This window comes from Heterocephalus glaber, unplaced genomic scaffold (genome assembly GCF_053883595.1).
Source record: "Heterocephalus glaber isolate CG9 unplaced genomic scaffold, H.glaber_assembly_v1.0 deba00001472, whole genome shotgun sequence".
Lineage (NCBI taxonomy): Eukaryota > Metazoa > Chordata > Mammalia > Rodentia > Bathyergidae > Heterocephalus > Heterocephalus glaber.
Genome location: NW_028258315.1, coordinates 33957733 through 33974901, shown reverse-complemented (window position 1 = coordinate 33974901; position 17169 = coordinate 33957733). Strand labels below are relative to the sequence as shown.

General features: G+C 36.2%; 1 protein-coding gene across 5 annotated transcripts in view; it reads right to left on the bottom strand.

Moving 5' to 3' along the window:
* Nucleotides 1-17169, bottom strand: part of Chrm3 (cholinergic receptor muscarinic 3) — a 485994-nt gene that overhangs the window by 244449 nt on the left and 224376 nt on the right. For 3 of the 5 annotated variants that reach the window (XM_087181935.1, XM_087181937.1, XM_087181936.1), the window contains one exon: nucleotides 16459-16540. The exons of the other annotated variants lie outside the window; for them this stretch is intronic. In XM_087181935.1, coding sequence (XP_087038061.1) covers nucleotides 16459-16493 — 35 coding nt within the window. In that variant the 5' untranslated portion in view covers nucleotides 16494-16540. The remainder of the gene's footprint in view (nucleotides 1-16458; nucleotides 16541-17169) is intronic. 5 annotated transcript variants of the gene reach the window in all.

Here is a 17169-nt window from a genome sequence, read left to right as displayed (position 1 = left end):
CTGCCTAATCTATATAATGCAGCACAGTGATATTGGCAGTGAGAGCTACAGAGCTATAAAAAGGCCCAAATTTATAAAGGGTAAACAGAGAAGGAAGGAAGTGCTTTGTGAAAGGTAAGCTAGAACTTGACATATGAGTACAATTCATAAAATAGCACAAGAGGGAAGTGCTTCAGGCATGGATGACAATAAAAAACAAGGCTTAAAGAAGAAAGATGATATATGTGTGACCAGGGCAAATAAAAGAAGGCTGAGCTATGGGAATTGAGGTTGGAGCCAGACTGGGAAAATCCTTGAATGCCAGTCTTCAGGAATTGGTTCTTTATCCCAAAGGCACTTCGGTCCATGAAAAGGTTTTAGGAGACCGGCGTGATAGAGATGGGCTTTAGGTCAAAGGCAGCTGGAAGCAACATTCAGACTGGACTTAGAAGGAAAGAGGCTCAAGAATGGGGCCAAATCAAATTTTAGATGTGTATTTGGCCTGAAATGATAAGTGAGGAATATTTCTAAGTACAAGATGTGATCAAATAAACATAAAATAAATAAAAATAACAAATTTATTACAGTGAAAGACACACTGGCATTAATGCCCAGCAGAAATCTCCCCCTTGCTTTGAACCACTTATCCCATCCTTCTTGCCACTTTCCGAAGCAGTTCTAGAAGTCTTTTTTCAAGAGTCTTTCCATTGCTACCTCAATGTCCTGAATCTATTCAAAACATTTCAGCAATTTGTCAAATAAAAACTTTTTTTTTTGGTACTGGGGATCGAACTCAGGTCCTTGTGCTTGCGCAGCAGGCAACGAAACCACTGAGCTAAATCCCCAGCCCGAATAAAAACTTTATAGTGTGTCCTTATCTACCTTTTTCACCAGATCTGGCACTGTGTGACTTTTGGCTCTTTTCCAAAGTCAAAGAGATGTAGAACAGAAAGGAATTAGAGTGTCCAGTGGGAGAGGCAGGGAATTTGATTTCAAGGAAGAACTAGAAAGTATTAAAGAAAAATCAGTTCTCAAACTCAGAAAGCAAGAGAGAGTGGAAAAATGCAGGATTTTGAGACATTAATGGCAATCTGAAGAAATAAATAGCCATTAACTCAAGTTACAAGAAGTTTTCAAGTAGAAAAAACAGGAAAAATAGCTTATATTTAGAAGGGTTGACTAATAATCATTATGATAAATATTTTCTATAATTAAGAGGTAGAAGTAAAACGGCAGTGAATAAAAGATGAGAGGGTCTGTCACAGGATGAAATATGAAAACATTTGGAGAGTATGTTAGAGCCCATACATCTATCTGTCCATTCGCCCATCCATCCATCCATTCATCCATTCATCCATCCATCCAGTATCTATCTTAGTCTCAGGAATTATAAGTAAGCAAGACAATGCACTGGCAACTTTCATTCAAGAGCACAAAGTAGCAGGCCATACAAGAGCAAGGATTTAAAAACACTTTGGGGACTGTTGAATCAGTGATAAGTCAAATATAGACTAAAAGTAATTTCCCTTCCCCAGGTATGTATGTGAGCTCACAGAGCTGAATTTCACAGGACAATTTACATGAAGTACCACTTTATGCTTAAAGAAAAGAGCTCTGTAAGTATTGGTAGGTAAAGTGCCATCTTAGAAGAATAAACAGTAACCTATTGTTTTCTGAAGTCATAAAAATATATATATTTATTTATTTATTTTTGGTACCAGGGATCAAATTCACGACCTTGTGCTTGCGAGGCAGAAGTGGTACCACTGAGCTAAATTCCCAGCCCACCATATAAAAATATTTTAAAAATGAAAACTAAACTAAAATTTTGGTAGTTTTTAAATTTTTTTGAGGCTCAAGTTTCCTATTTGTGAAACCAGTTTTCATGATGAAGAAAACAAATTAATTTTTTTCTTTAGGTGATATATATATTTTGGAAAACATTTTATATTTAAATAGATGTTACTTAGCAACCAAGATTTTTATCCTACTGGTTCCTTAACCTAGTGCACTCATAAGAAATCCCTATAAATTTCTTTAAAGAGACAGATTTCTGGGGAGTAGCTTAAGAAATTTCTATTCAGGAGTCCTAAAGTGGGGCCCAGGAATATGCATTTTTTAAAAGTCTCTAAAAATAATATTGAAAATGTCATAATAAATACATTTAGAATCACAGGGTGTGTAATTAGAGTACATTGTCATTGCTCAATCCCAGTCTCAGATATAAGCCCAACTTTGGTTTCACTTGAAACCAATATGTAAGGCTTTAATGTCAGTTATCCCATCTTAAAATACTAACAGGCCTAAATATACTTGGCCATACACTGATATTAATTTCTAGAGGATATTTTCCCTTTCTTTTATAATTCCATCCTACAGACAGGCGGCATTGGTTTCTTTTAGTGTGTTTGCCAGGGTAAACATCCATCCCGAGTCCCTCCATGACAGGGCAAGGGGAAGAAATGTGAATGTGTTGAAAGTGAGTTCTAAGGATGCAGGAGCTTAGAAAGCTGTTGACAAAATTCAGGCGTCTTAACTCTTTCAAGTAATCTGATATGAGAAAAGCTCTCAAGTTAGCTCAGGTAAAGCTCTCATGAAGGCCTCTAAAGAAAGTGGGTAGGCAGAAGAAAAACACAGCAGGGTTATGAAATGCAGGAGGCACCTGGATAGACAGAACTAATCTACTTCCAATTCCAAGGTTACTATGGCCACAGATCCAGGACAATGTTGCCTGCTGATTAAGACCACTGCTTTCCCAGTACATGGATGAATGTGACAGATTAAAAAATAATAAGGATAAATAAATAAAAACAAATATAATATAAACAAATAATAATAACAAAAATAAAATCACCAAATAAACAACTCTGCCTTTAAAAATGACAATTGTGAAAAATTATTAACTGAAGTCAACAAAACACTAGACTTGTACTTGTTGAGTTCCTATCCCAAGCAGAGGTGAGGATAATAGTGGAAAGGAAATAAATGCGATTTCTATGTTCCATGGGGTTTTCTTCAAGAATTCCCTACCTAGTAGTCCTGATATTGTTGTGAGGTTATAACTCAGCTGTACTACTCTAAAAAGAACAATAAAAAGAATGTTACCAAACTTGACTAGAGCATTGTCACACCCAATCAAGAACACTGAAAATGATACTGACAAAAAGCACTTAGACATCTATGTTTTCTGGGTTAATATTGTTAATTCCCAAGGTTAAAGGCTTTCATAAAATATCCTGAAACTATTATATGCAATCATTTTGGAAAACAGACAAATTATGTCAGTCACATTTTATACCTACTGAAGTCTGTGGGTGAAAGACTGCTCCTTTTACAAGGTAGGTTTACAATGTTTTCTTGAAATCTAGATGGCTTTTTAATCAGCTGGAAAATAGGTACTGTGTATTTGCAATAATCCCTAAGACAGTAGCTGTTAAACTTTTTTGACTTCTTCTCAGCGGTAAGATATATGCATATGTAATTGTGTATCTACACTGATGAGCACACATACATGCATAAGCATCTAAAACTGAACCATGTTTTTGCACAATGTATGGTGTGCCTAGATCTATTTTACTCCATTCTTTTTCAATTAATAGACTTTATTCTTCAGGTAATTTTAGGCTTATAAAAAACTGATCAGAAACTATAGGGAGCTTCTATATACTCTGTCCTCTCTGGACCTCACCCCACACTTAATAATGTTTCCCATATTAGCAGCATCTTACATTAATATGTTGACTTGTTATATTTAATGAACCAAAATTGATGTGTCATTAGTAACACACAATTTACATAGTTTATTCTAGGTTTACTCTTTGTTTTGTATACTCTATGAATTATGACAAATATATAATATGAATTCATTACTGCAGCACCATACAAAATTCTTTCACTGTCCTAAAATACCTCATTTTCAATCTATTCATCACTTGCCTTAGGTCTTGGCAAACTCCTCTCTTTTTACAGTCTATATCACTGAGTACTTATGGAAGCAAATGAAATCACGCCCACATAAGGCTATCTGACATATAGTCTTTAACAAATATTCTGTTATCATTACTATTAACCACATAAAAGACAAATGAAGCCCACAGCATTACCATGAGTATTGCAGACAGATGATGTTGCTAGTGTGATCTGGTTTCATTTTAAAAGGCAATCTACCAATATGAATACTTTCTCCAATTCAATGAGTTGCCTGTCTATATTTCAATTCACATAATCAAAATCACATTCAAGTAGTTTTATCATGAGATTTAGTGCCTAAAATATATTTCTGATGGAGAGGAAAATGTCAAGGCAATTAAGGCTTCTCAAATATCACTGTCACACCAAACTTGAGGAATAATTAAACAAGCTGCTGACTTCTATGTTGAACCGTCATGGTTCATAACTGGTGAGCCTATCTTGTTAGTCCAGGTATCTGAGGCCAGCTGCTGCAGCAGAAAATCTTGGCGAGGTAGCTGGTTTTACTTTGATATCTCTCAGTTTACTGGGAACATTCCAAATTGAGTACAATAGTATTAAGAGTACTGTCTCTATTTCCTCCAATATGCTCATATAAAATTGGACAATTTTACACTGGCAGTGAGATGGAAAGAACATTAAGACATGTGAGACATTCTAGGTCCTCTTCTTGTTCCACTATAAAATAGGTGCCTGCAAAATAATTCTATGCAATATAATGTTATTATGTAGGATTTTATGTATTTGAAATGACAAATACATAAACCATTTGTAAAAATTTACCTGTTATATTATATTTCTTTTTCTGAAAAATATTCATGAAAATATTAGTTGTCTTTTTAAATAAACCCAATTCTTAAAACCCAACATTCATAATTAATATCAGTCTCCTAAGTTATTCTGAAATCCAAGATTTGAGAACTATTGCTAAAGAGGAAAGTAATTCTTTGATGTATATAACATACCAACATTTTAAAAGAAAAATATCTTCAGAAAGAGGACATTGAAGTAATAAAAACAAATATAATTACTCTGTTTAGAAAATATATTTAAATAAATTCATTCACAAGCACAAAGTCCCAAGTTCAATCCCTGGTATCAAAATAAATAAATAAATAAATGAGTAAATATAAACAAACAAACAAACATTTGTATAAATAGGCATTGTTCACTATGCATAATACAGACAAAAATTAAAAACAAAATAATTTTAAAAGTCAGCCATAATCCTAACACCAAAATTTTTATGTCAGTTCTTTTTCTTTGTATTTTCTTCATATATATATATATATTACAAAAAAGGGCATCTGTCACTAAGTCAATTGCTTATTCCATGTTACTTGTGGAGCTTTTAGAACAAGTGCTCTGAGCAGAAGAGACATTTTAAGATTACACTAATATTATGCCTGATTGTTCAGGTTAATATACTAGCCATAGAAATGAAAAGGCAGGAGGAAACATAGGTCTGAGAGAAGGAGGGATGATGGCAGATAATCTTTGACTTAAAGAATTATACCAGATGAGAGGGCCAGCCCAGAGCTACCTGCACAAGGACATTCAAATTATGTTTAGATTTGGAGTCTTTGAAATATGGTGAAACCATCAAGTTCAAAAGCTTTGTTAGGAAGTCAGAAAAAGGTGTAAGATTATCTTCCATTCAACAGATGGAAAAAACCCAGGTCAGCCAAATTGCTCAAGGGGTTACAGAAGTAATTAAAATTTCTTACACAATCTTCAGCTCTGTTATTACACGAATTTTTTCTGTTGTTACTGTGAATTTTTGTAGAAAAACCCCCAAGAAATAGTTTGACTTTACTTTCTTTGGCCTTTTGGCCTACAAAAGTACTAAGGCAGGCTGACATTTTGGCTACAAATTTTGCAGCTGTATAATCACTAGGGTCTGGGAGACCTTACTATACTTGGTTCAGCTCTTGAATTCCTTTTGAGACCAAGACAATAGAACTTATAATTAGCAAACTACCATAAGTCTCAGAGTATGACACATGAATAGATCTCTTCCTTTTTCTCTTTCCCTGCAAAGGGACATAAAAATAGAACAAGTATCTAGTATGTTTGCACTTTTACTAACACCAACTTTAATAAAAAATGTATCTAAAGGTGAAGCTTGGTAAGGGATGTGCCCAGTATGAGGTGAATAATTTTTACTTTCCTCTAATATTGAGGCTTCTTGTTAGCATGAAAGAGTCAATGCGAACCTGTCAGAAAAACATTGTTCCAAATTGCCCTTTCCTTTCCATTTCCAGGTAGATTAGTTCCCCTTATTCATGGGGGATATATTTTTAAACTCCTAGGGCATGCTTGACAACAAGTATTGTATCAAACCCTATATATGGACTACGTTTTTCCCTATATGTCCTGCAGCATTGCATGTAGGACTAGAGTCAACCTGTCCTTCCATGTTTTATGTCTTGGTACTTCCTGTGCATGACTACTCTTGCTCTGTAGGTCCATTATTAAGTGAAGTAAGGATTACTTGAGCAGATTCATTGCCACAACACACCAGTCTATCTGATAACAAATACAGCTATTAAATATTAATTGTCAGGTAGTATTATATAGCATGGATAAGTTCAATTAAGAGATGCCAAAGGTGGGTCTGAGAAGGATTGCAATGAGATTTCAGTTGACTACAGGTAACTGAAACCATGGATAAGGAGGTACCACTGTATCAAATCCATTTCATGGCCTTATTACTTTTCCTGGGCTACTGAAATAGCCTCTCTGGTTTAGTCTCCCTACTTACTTTTGCTTTAATTCAGCTTACACATGGATGGCAGATAAATGTTCTAAAATCATTTCTCTCATTAATTATGTCAGTTTCCAATTCAAAAATAGTATTTGATTACTCATCATAGGGAAATTAAGGAGTGGGCAGTCAGTGTCTTTTAAAATCTAATCTCTACCTGTCTTTTCTCTATTCTCTTTCAAACTCTTGCCATCTGTAGTTCCAAAAAAGCTTCTTTGGGTTTCCTTCACATGCTGCAAGCTTACTAGGCTCTGCTTTTTCTCATATTTTCTCCAATAAGACAGCAATTGCCTTTCCACATTGCATCTATCCCCAAGGCCAGTTGTGAAACTCTTTTCTCTATCAAAACCCAGAGACAATTATTTCTTCCTGTTTTTCTCTTTAGTAATTTTCCTCTACATCTATTTGTTTACTTTTATCTTGCTCTTTAAACGTATGTGACCAATTTTCTGTTGCTAGGTAATGGAAAAAACAATATACTTAAGCAGCTCTTGGAAGTCTGGAGCATTTTTTAAAAATACACTCCCTGGAATCCATGGCAGTGGCCTCAGTGTGTGAAGAGGCAACCGACTTCTCTTCCTTCCTGTCTCTCTTCTGTCTTCTTATTGACCAAGAATTCCTCCTTGACCAGACTTTAGTCAGGCTCCACTGAACTTTATTTCCAAGTGGACCTTGGCTTTTGTAATTCTGCATATTTGTTTCATTCCCTAGTTTTGACAAGAATCCTCTTAAGTCAGTTGATTGATAATCTTCCACCCTTACTATTGATCACCCTCTGCATCAGATCAAATTCCTCATCCCCTCATTCTCTAGATGATGTATGATCCCCCTGGCCTGCCTTCACTAAGAGTTATGGAAGATCTGTTTAACTTACATATCCTTTCCCACCTCTGATGTTTTCTCTGAATAATTTTCCATCCATTGATCCCCACCTAGCACTGTAGCTACAAATTCCCACTTGGCCGTGTTGTGTGCAAACTTGAGCCCAGTTCTACATTAAGGTCTCTTTTCGCCTTTTGCAATAGTTCTAAAAGAAAATCTGTTTTTGCCATTTTACCATCCAGCTCTGTTTTTTCTTTAATGCTATCAAAGAGGCAGGATGGCCCTAGGAGTCATTTACACCATCATTATTATAAAGGGTGAATTATAAAGGATGCTAAGTTTATCATCTTAAGTGATTCTAATTGAGAAATCTGTAATGCTGACTTGTACCAAACAGTTATTTATGCTGAACAAAATGTTGTTCTTATAGACAACTGTGCTTGATTTTTACAATTCTGAGAGCTAGGCTGATGTTACCATCCCAAGATACTAAGGAAAATGAGGCACAAAGAGGTTAAGTGACTTGACCATATCAATGTAAGGAGAAGTACTATTTAGTGACTAAAGTGACTCAGATTATTAGATCCATTTGAAAGTCCATGCCTGAAGCTAAATCTTATTTGATTTCCTTTTAGTGTAAGCATAGGGTTCAGAAAGTAATGAAAAACATGGTACTGAGAACTCTTCTGCCTCATGATTTCTTTTTACTAACAATTTACTGAATGCTTACTAAAATATAGGCATAAATATGAGCATGTAACTATTTTATTTATCTCTCATTATAGTATTTATGATGTGCTTGTGACCACACAGTATGGATGGGAAAAGCAGATTTTAAAAAGTTAGCTTGCCCAAAATGGAATGCACATTTGAATCAAGATCCATGTGCTTTAAAGCCCATATTTCTAACCTGGATGCTAGGGTTTCTCAAAGTATAATGTGTCTAAGAGTCACCTGGAAAATCTATTCTGACTCAATAAGACTGGGCTGGGGTCTAAGATTCTGCATTTCCTACAAGATTCTGCATAATGCTGTTGTTGCCCCTGGTCTTTGGACCACAGTTTGAGATTCAGCTTCTTTATCCTTGTTTCTGAGTGTGCAGGAGTTAGACATGTAAGTCATGGGAGTTCAACTCTAGGGTATAAGAAGGAAGGAGAGAGGATACATGATTTTCTCTAGGCCAAGTCTGCTACTTATCTTTCTCTAAATAACCCACCACCATTCATTGTGCAAGATTCCATACCCCTGGGTGCACGCCATGCCTTCCTTGTTCTTGTAAGCATATTTTAATTTTGAAGAGTATACAAAGTCAGTTTAGGTAATACTTAATGACATCATTGACTACTATAGCCTACTCTATTCTTACTGTCTGTAGCAGATCCTGGCTATACTTGTACCATTTACATTTCACAGTATCCTTCCTGTTTTTTGACTTGACATATCAGCTTATAGAAAATGCTCTAGTTAGTCTAGCTTTCCATCATTAAGCATCAGTTCATGTTAAATATTAATAGAGAAACTAATAGAATATATTGGCTACTTTTTTCTAAGATGAATGTTTCCCACATATGTTGTACAAGTTTCCAGCACGAAATTTAGTCATTCATTTATTTTCTCATCATTCTCTGGTACCTACTGAGCCAGACATTGAGCTAGGACTGCACTGTGTTCCATATGCTCCATTTGGAAACCAAAACATGTGTATGATTTATATTTATAATATATTTTAATACTCTATTAGTTATATGCATCATACTACAAAACTAGTGTTTTATTTAATTAATCAAATTTAGTTTACTTAGTTTTCACTTTATTTTGTGCACCGGCTCAGATGCTATGATATAATGTGGTAATTAATGTTACTTTCCAATATAAAATCTCATTACATTCACTTACCTCTGTAGCTATTTTCCTATAATGTGTCCATGGACACACAAAAATCCCCCTTCCCCCTCATTTAGGGAAGTGAAAACAAATCTGTTTTCATTAAGCTTATCAGCTTTTAAAAAATGCTGATCCTTGGGGCCAGGGATTTAGCTCAGTGGTTCTGGCACCTGCCTCGCAAGCACAAGGACTAGAGTTCAATCCCCGGTACCAAAAAAAAAAAAAAAATGCTGATCCTGAGTTACATCACCAGTCTTTAATTGGCTTCCATCCTCTTAAATTAAAGTTGAATCCTTTGTAGGAAAATGGATGTATCTCGAGACCAAAATACTAAGTGAAAGAAATCAGATACAAAATTTAAGTATTGCATGGTTTCTCTAATATGAAAGATCCAAAAATATAATAAAGAGCTAAATAAACAGAGATGGTAGGAAATAGGAAGGTAGACTCTAGAGATGGTAAGAGGATCTGGAGAAGTAGGGAGAGAGAGGAAGAGGGAAGGTGGAGTAAAAATCAAGATGTGATATGTATGAATGTAATTCAGTTTTCCAAGATGAATGTAATTATTATGTATCACATACTAATACATTTTTTAAAATCTTCACCTTCTCATCACAAATCATTTCCTCTCTCCTAGTCCTCTTTAGAAAGCTACTGATGTCTTCTGCTACAGTGTGGTATCATCTCTGACACACAGAGACTCCTTTTTCCCTTTATGCTTACTTGGTGTATGCTAGAAACTTGATGTCTGGTTTCTCCTTCATTCTCGCACCTGTCCTGAGGTCAAGCTGTGTTAGCATCCCCATTCTGCCAATAGAAACTAGAGATAGGAAATAATAACTGCCAACACTACTGGGGACCTTGGGGGCAGGTTCAAGTCTGTGAGCTTCACATTTTTCTCAGTCATTGCTCACCCTGCCTATGAGAAGGATCATTCTATAGTCTCCATGTTACAGAAGAAGTGCTAAAGCAGGATGGGCTTGGTGCGAGATCCAAGTTACACATCAGTTGCTGATAGAACTGGATTTTTAAAATGGAAGCCAAGTTCAGAGTCTGGGTTCTTACTTGTGAAGCTTCCTAGCTCACCTGGTCAGGAGACAGAGCTGGGAGGAAGACAGCAGGCCCAGGACAGAGGTCTGTCTGAGAACAAAGCCTGTGTGCTCAGTCAGTATGTCCTCTGCTTGCTTCCTTCAGAGCCATCCTTCTGAATCCAAAAGACAGTTTAACTCTTATTACCTTATTTGAATCAATGGAGCACCATTCCCTCATAGTTGGGAAAGGAGAAGTAATAATATTCTGAAAACTTCCTCCCTCCTTTGCTGACCAATATAATCTGTTCACCAGCCAGCGTCTGTGCCCATGAATGCTAACACCCTCCTGTACTTGTTCATGGCATTTGCTCCTGTGTATTTCTCACTTATGTCCATTATCAGCTTGTCCTTCCCTTCTAGGTTATTTCTATCATTTTACAAACAGGCTTTGATAGTTCTTAGCTTAAAAAGCCCTAACTTGGTTCCAAGTCCTGTCTCTCCCCTCTGTACTACAACCACTATCTTCCAATTTTCTACTTCCCTACGAGAAGCTTACTTATAAAGTTATCTATCTCACCTGCTTCTATTTCTTACCTCCAGTTCTGTTTTTAACCACATTTCAAACCAGGTTCTTATTTTTCTATAGCCTAAGTCCACCTGAGCTGCCATAATAAAATATGGTAAGCTAGGTAGCTTATAAGCAATAGAAATTTATTTCTTATGCTGGAGAGTGGGAGCCCATGATCAAGACTTCTGATTCATAGACAATACCTTTTAATTAAAACCTTATCTGATGGAAGGGGTGAAAAAGCTTTCTTGAGCCTATTTTATTAGGCTCTACTCCATTCACAAGGTCTCTGTCCTCACCTCAATCACCCTCCAAAGATCCCACCATCAAATATTATTACCTGGGAAGTTAAGATTTTAACATGTTAATTCGAGAGGAACACAAACATTCAGGCAAACGTCATAACATCTATGACTGTAGACACTTCTACATTGCTCTTCTAATAAATGCAGAAGACACCATGAAGAGTCTGAATCTTACTCCTCCCTGTGTCAGTTTTGCATTTGCCCTCCCCTCACTTTAGTTGGTGGCTTTCTTTGGTTAGTTTTTGATGTCCTCTTTGTTTGGAACAGTGATCTATCTACCTAGTTCCCCACCTTTGATCTCTTTCCACATGTTGTTGGTCAATTAACTCTCCTTTTGTTATTCCTGTGTCAAACTCTTTCAGTGGAGTTCTGTTACCTTCAGGATGAAATCCAAGCTCCTGCAGGTATACAAGGTTCTTCTCTTTCTGGTCATACCCTCCTTTCCCCATCCTGATATCCCACTTCCAAGCACATGTCACAATTCTGAAGCTAACACTTGTGTTCTCCTTTGTAGCTATGGTGCCTTGCAATGCCCTCTGCTTTCTTTCTGCCTTTATACATTCTACCCATACTCAAGCTTCAGCTTACCTATTTCTTATAGAGGGATAACTCTATGTCCTTGAAGCCATATAATAATATAATAATATTCCCATTTATTCTACTTTGGCACGTCCCTTTCACAACATTTCCTAAAAGCTTATTTGTGCCCAATCAATGTGAAAGACATCAAAAATCCAACAATGTTAAAGATATAGACCATGAGAGTTTGATTACATCACTTGTATCTGGTGTTATATTGAAACACTTGTATGTGTGTGGCTTACCATCAATGCTGGATTGTCAGCTCTTCAAAGATAGAGGCTGTGCATTAAAGCATTAGCACAGATCATCAAAAATTTCTCTCAGCAGCACACAGCAGGAATTGAACAGCTATTTTGTTGAAAGGGCATGTTAAACTAGGATAGGGTTTGCAGTCCAAGAATAATAGCAAACTGTGTAAATTGAATTTTCTTTTCTTTCTATGGTATACTGGAATATAAATATAGCATATATACAGCCTTTTCCTTTTAGCACATTATAAGCTCTTTTTAAAGAAATTCTTTTATGTGCTAAGAATTTATCTCTTCTTCCACTTGCATGTATGCTATGTGTTTTTTGGTGAAAAGTTTATGCCTTTAATTTTCAAATCCATTTCCAAAAAATTTTCCACTGTAAGCCTAAGAGCTCTCTCATTCTCTTGGAGTGTAATTTAATTTCTCCATGTTATGGAACTGTGTCAAAAACTCTCTTTTAGTTAATAAACCCCTAATATATTTTAGGTCTATATAGCATATATATACCTATATATGTAGGTACATATATACATATATATGTATAATACATTATACATATAGGTATCTATATATAATATAGGTATATATACATATATGTATGATATATTAATGTATACATAATTATGTATATAATATATATTAGGTAACAAACCCCAAATATATATTTTTATGAATGTAATCATCTATATTATTTCCCCTGATTTCTCCTAGATTTTTTTATGCCTAGTCATTTGTTACAATTTGTTATAGTCATTCCATATATTTGCCATATTTTTGAGGTTCATATTCTCACATTACTTTTGTCTTAGTTACTTTTTTCTCATTGCTGAGACAAAATACCCAACACCCAAAATTAAAAGGGGAAAGATTTATTTAGCTCACAGTTTGTAGAGGTTTCAGTCCATAATTGGCTGGCTGCAAGGCAGAATGGCACGTGGCAGTGGGGCAACAGTTCATGGTGGCAGAAGACAGTAAAAGCAAGCAAGTAAGCAAGGGAATTTAACAGCACCTTTCTGCCTCTTTTATCTCATTGGACTGCTTAGGGAGGGTAGCACTCACACCCTAAATCCTAGTGCCCTTAAGGCTAGCGTTGCATTATGAATCAATTCCAGTGTCACAAGATCAAGCCACCTCTACAAAAGCCTATGACCACATGATGCTTTTGGGGGGGACATCTAGACACAAACCATAACATTGTCTTTTTTTTTTTTTTCGTACCAGGGACCAAACTCAGGACCTGGCACTTGTGAGGCAGGGAGCAGCACCACTGAACTAAATCCCTGGCCCATATGACATTGTTTTTATTGTGCAATATATTTAAAAAATTTAACCCAATTATTATTTTTTTTTGCATTTTATTTTATTTTATTTTTTGTGGATAGTATAACATAAGTATTTGTTTCTCCAAAAATACTTTCTGTGATTTTGTTTTCTATTTTGTCCCTGGTTTGGATCACACCCCCGCCACCCTTTTTTAAAATCTCAAATGTTCCTCTGAGAGTCTATATATGGTTTTTGAAAAATGCATTATTTTCATTAGGTCATCTCTGAAAAGTTTGATTTTATTTTCTATTCTATTTTCATACAATGTATTATAATATTACAAGAGAATTACTGCATTTTCCATCTTCATTTAAGGTTCCTTTTTGAACCTGATTGTAGGACTTCTTACACTTTGTATACCTGGTGTATAAGAGCAATAACAGTGCTCTCAGATCTCAGAAGCTGGTAGAACCTAGGAGTGTGACCAGCCCTCTGAGGCAAGGATGGCTGAATCCTGTCTGGTGACATGCCTCAGGTCTAAACAGGCTATAAGCATGATGGGATTACCTTGTACCCACTACTCTTCCATGATGATTTGGGTACAGCCAAGGTGGGATCTCCCACTCAGACATTAAGTTTGGTGCGAGCCACAGTGAGTTGCTGCCATCATGGATAAAGGGCTGGGAGCTGACAGACGAATTGGAGGGTACATTGTTAATACTGTGATGTAGAACCTGGAGATGGTAAGATGGGAGATGAGAAGGCCAGGCTGGGATTTCCTGGTGAGGACAGCTGCCTACAGCATGCACATCTCTCTGCCTTCACCAACTTCTACGCAGTACTGACCTCAGACTCAGGCCATGGGGATTCTCCTTGGTCTTTTGCACTACATTCTTGTTATTCAACATTTAGTCAGTGAGCATCAGTCTCAGCTTCTGTCTCAGCTTCATCTGGTGGAATGTGAAAGCTCAAGCTTCTTCAGCCCTCTGAATCAGAAAGTATCTTAAGAAGTGACTACAGACACATTGTGCTTGAAAACCACTGTGTCCATGTTCCCTAGCCTTCTTCTGGTCATGACCTCTCTCTAAGGAACATGCTGCAAAGACTTTAGTTCCTACTAGACCCACTTACATATACTTAGGTCCCTGAATTCCTTGCCCAAAAGCTCAAAGTCCATTCATATCTAGGGCGTAAAGTGGTCTTGCTATCTTATGCACCTGGATCCAGCCTCAAAACGTAGCCAAGGAGCAGGCATGGCACTGGGGGGAGAAGGTGTTTGGACTTTCAGGCCAAGTGTCAGATTCATTTTCCAAGGGTGAGGACTCCAGGAGACAGGCAGGGTAGGAAGAATAGGAAAGTGTCGACATAAGGCCTCCAATTTTATTTTTGCTTCTGTTCTGATGGATGCTAGTGTTGAACTCACTTCTTTCCACTAGCAACTGATATGCCCTTTTAGTGAGGTCCAAGCTATGTGCTAGGGGAGGACAACAAAGACATCCATGCTTTCCAGAAATTTAAAAAATATTATATACTAATATGTGAGCCTGGATTCCAAAATGAATTGCCTTATATCAGGAAGTTCCTATATTACATTTGTCAATGAAAGAAAGTATCAGCTTCTAGATTTTATAAATATAAAATCAAGAACAATAAATTTTTGAATGGTTATAAGACAGATTTTACATTTCCTATTTTTACATTTTTTATTGTTTACTTTGTTTTACAAAGCATCCCACAGATATCAAGACTTTGATGAGACCACTGACCAAGAATTACAGGTCATAATTTTCCATACAATACCTGACAATAACATGCTACAGGTGAATTTATGCTTACCATTAAAACTCTTGAAGATATGTTATTTGTAAATTCTATATGAATTCAATACTTAGTGCTCCTTCCAATACTTTTTATTTTTCTCTTCCTTTAATATCAAGAATATGTAGTGATTGTTCTTCATAAAACTCTATCCAAATACAGCAAAATCCTATCAAATTTATCCCTGTGGCCTGCAAATGTTGTCATTTTTATTGGACATAAAAATGAAGAAGAGTAGGATATGTGTCCAGATGGACAGAAATAATAAAAAATTGGAGGCACTCAAGACAGGTGGGGTTGGGAAGGGTCTTCCCTAATATTACATGAACATTACACATATTATGTTCTTGTTCACAAATAGTTACTTTTTCTGACATTGATTATATGTATATCCTTTAAAGATGTGGATGCCCTTCATTTGCTCAATTTTAAAAACAGATTTTTCTCAATATATCAGCTTAAATTTTTTTAACATTTTCCTAAAATATAATTATCATCTTCCAAAGACCCAAAGTTCTGTCAATGTGACTGAAATCAGAATGTAAATATTTTATAAACAGCTGTCAAATCTCAATTGGCAGAAAACAAAAAGCTCTTGAATTGCTATAATCTAACCACAAGGCTACATCACTTAATTGACAGATAAGACATTTTTCTATTTTCCATTTTCTTGGCAGCATGCTTAATGCATTAGCACGGTGTGCCACTCTGGAGAGTCACTGTGACGATTCAGTTGAAGACAGAATTAACTCTGCAATGCTCTGAGGGAGATGCCCAGCACAGGAGCAGTTTTCGCATTCATTGTATCTGGAATGTCTGCTATAACGTAGCCAAAATCTTGGCATCAAGGGAATATTATTATGTCCATTCAAAAAAGGACAAAATTTTGCTCTTAGCAGTTCAATAATTCATTATTTTGGGGGGTGGGGCTTCTTTCATTCAACAAAATATCTCTTGAATGTGCCAGGCTTGGCTGATGAATCTCTCTGACATACACAGAATTGAGCCCTGGCACCCACTGTCAAAGGTCGGAAGTGCTACTGGACAGAGATACAGTGATCCTTCCCAAGAATGTACTGCTACCTTCTTTTTGTACCACCGCCTGTCTCTCTGTCCCTTTCTTCCTTTCATCTTTTTGTTTTTGCTTTCCTCCCCATCTAAGCACTAGATATGTCAGGAACATCCATAAGCACTGTTCAATTGCTTTTGGAATACCTACTTGGTGGGATCTTGTGGCTCTACATTCATTTTCATTCAATAAATATTTCGTAATTCTTTTGCCTGGAGATGTGGTTTTGGCACTGTTGAAAAAAAAAGAAGAAAAGAAAAAAGAAAGCCCTACCCTCATCGAGCTTAGATCATATCATGGTGAGAGAAACAACAAATTACAAATATGGCAGAATTCTTCAAGTCTTACTATGTCCCTTAAAATATACATGAAGATACTTTACTCCATAAAGATACATATATATATATATAAACCTTAAAATATCATATATATATATATACAGCTTAATATACCTTAAAATATAAAACTTCCAGTTTTGAAAAGGAGTTAAGCATGAGTACCCAGACAGAGCTCATTCATAGAGTGGCTAGGGGAGGTCTATGGAGAACTGAATGGAAGGGTTGAGCAAGAATGCAGAATGCAGCAAGCTAGGCGACTCAGTGCCAGGGTTCCAAGAAGGAAGGACATAGAGAAATATTTAAGAAGAACAACAAAACAAAAACAGAAACAAAAATAGAAATGATTGAGTTTAGGATACCAGGGAAAAAAGCACAGGTACGAATCAGATCTTATCAGATTTGTTAAGTCGTGTAATACATGTAAGTTTATTCTAAACGTAGGGGAAGGAACTGAAAGTTGTGAGCAGGTCTCAGACAGGAGATTGACAAGATATGATCGAGTTTTCGAAGACAAACTAGCTTT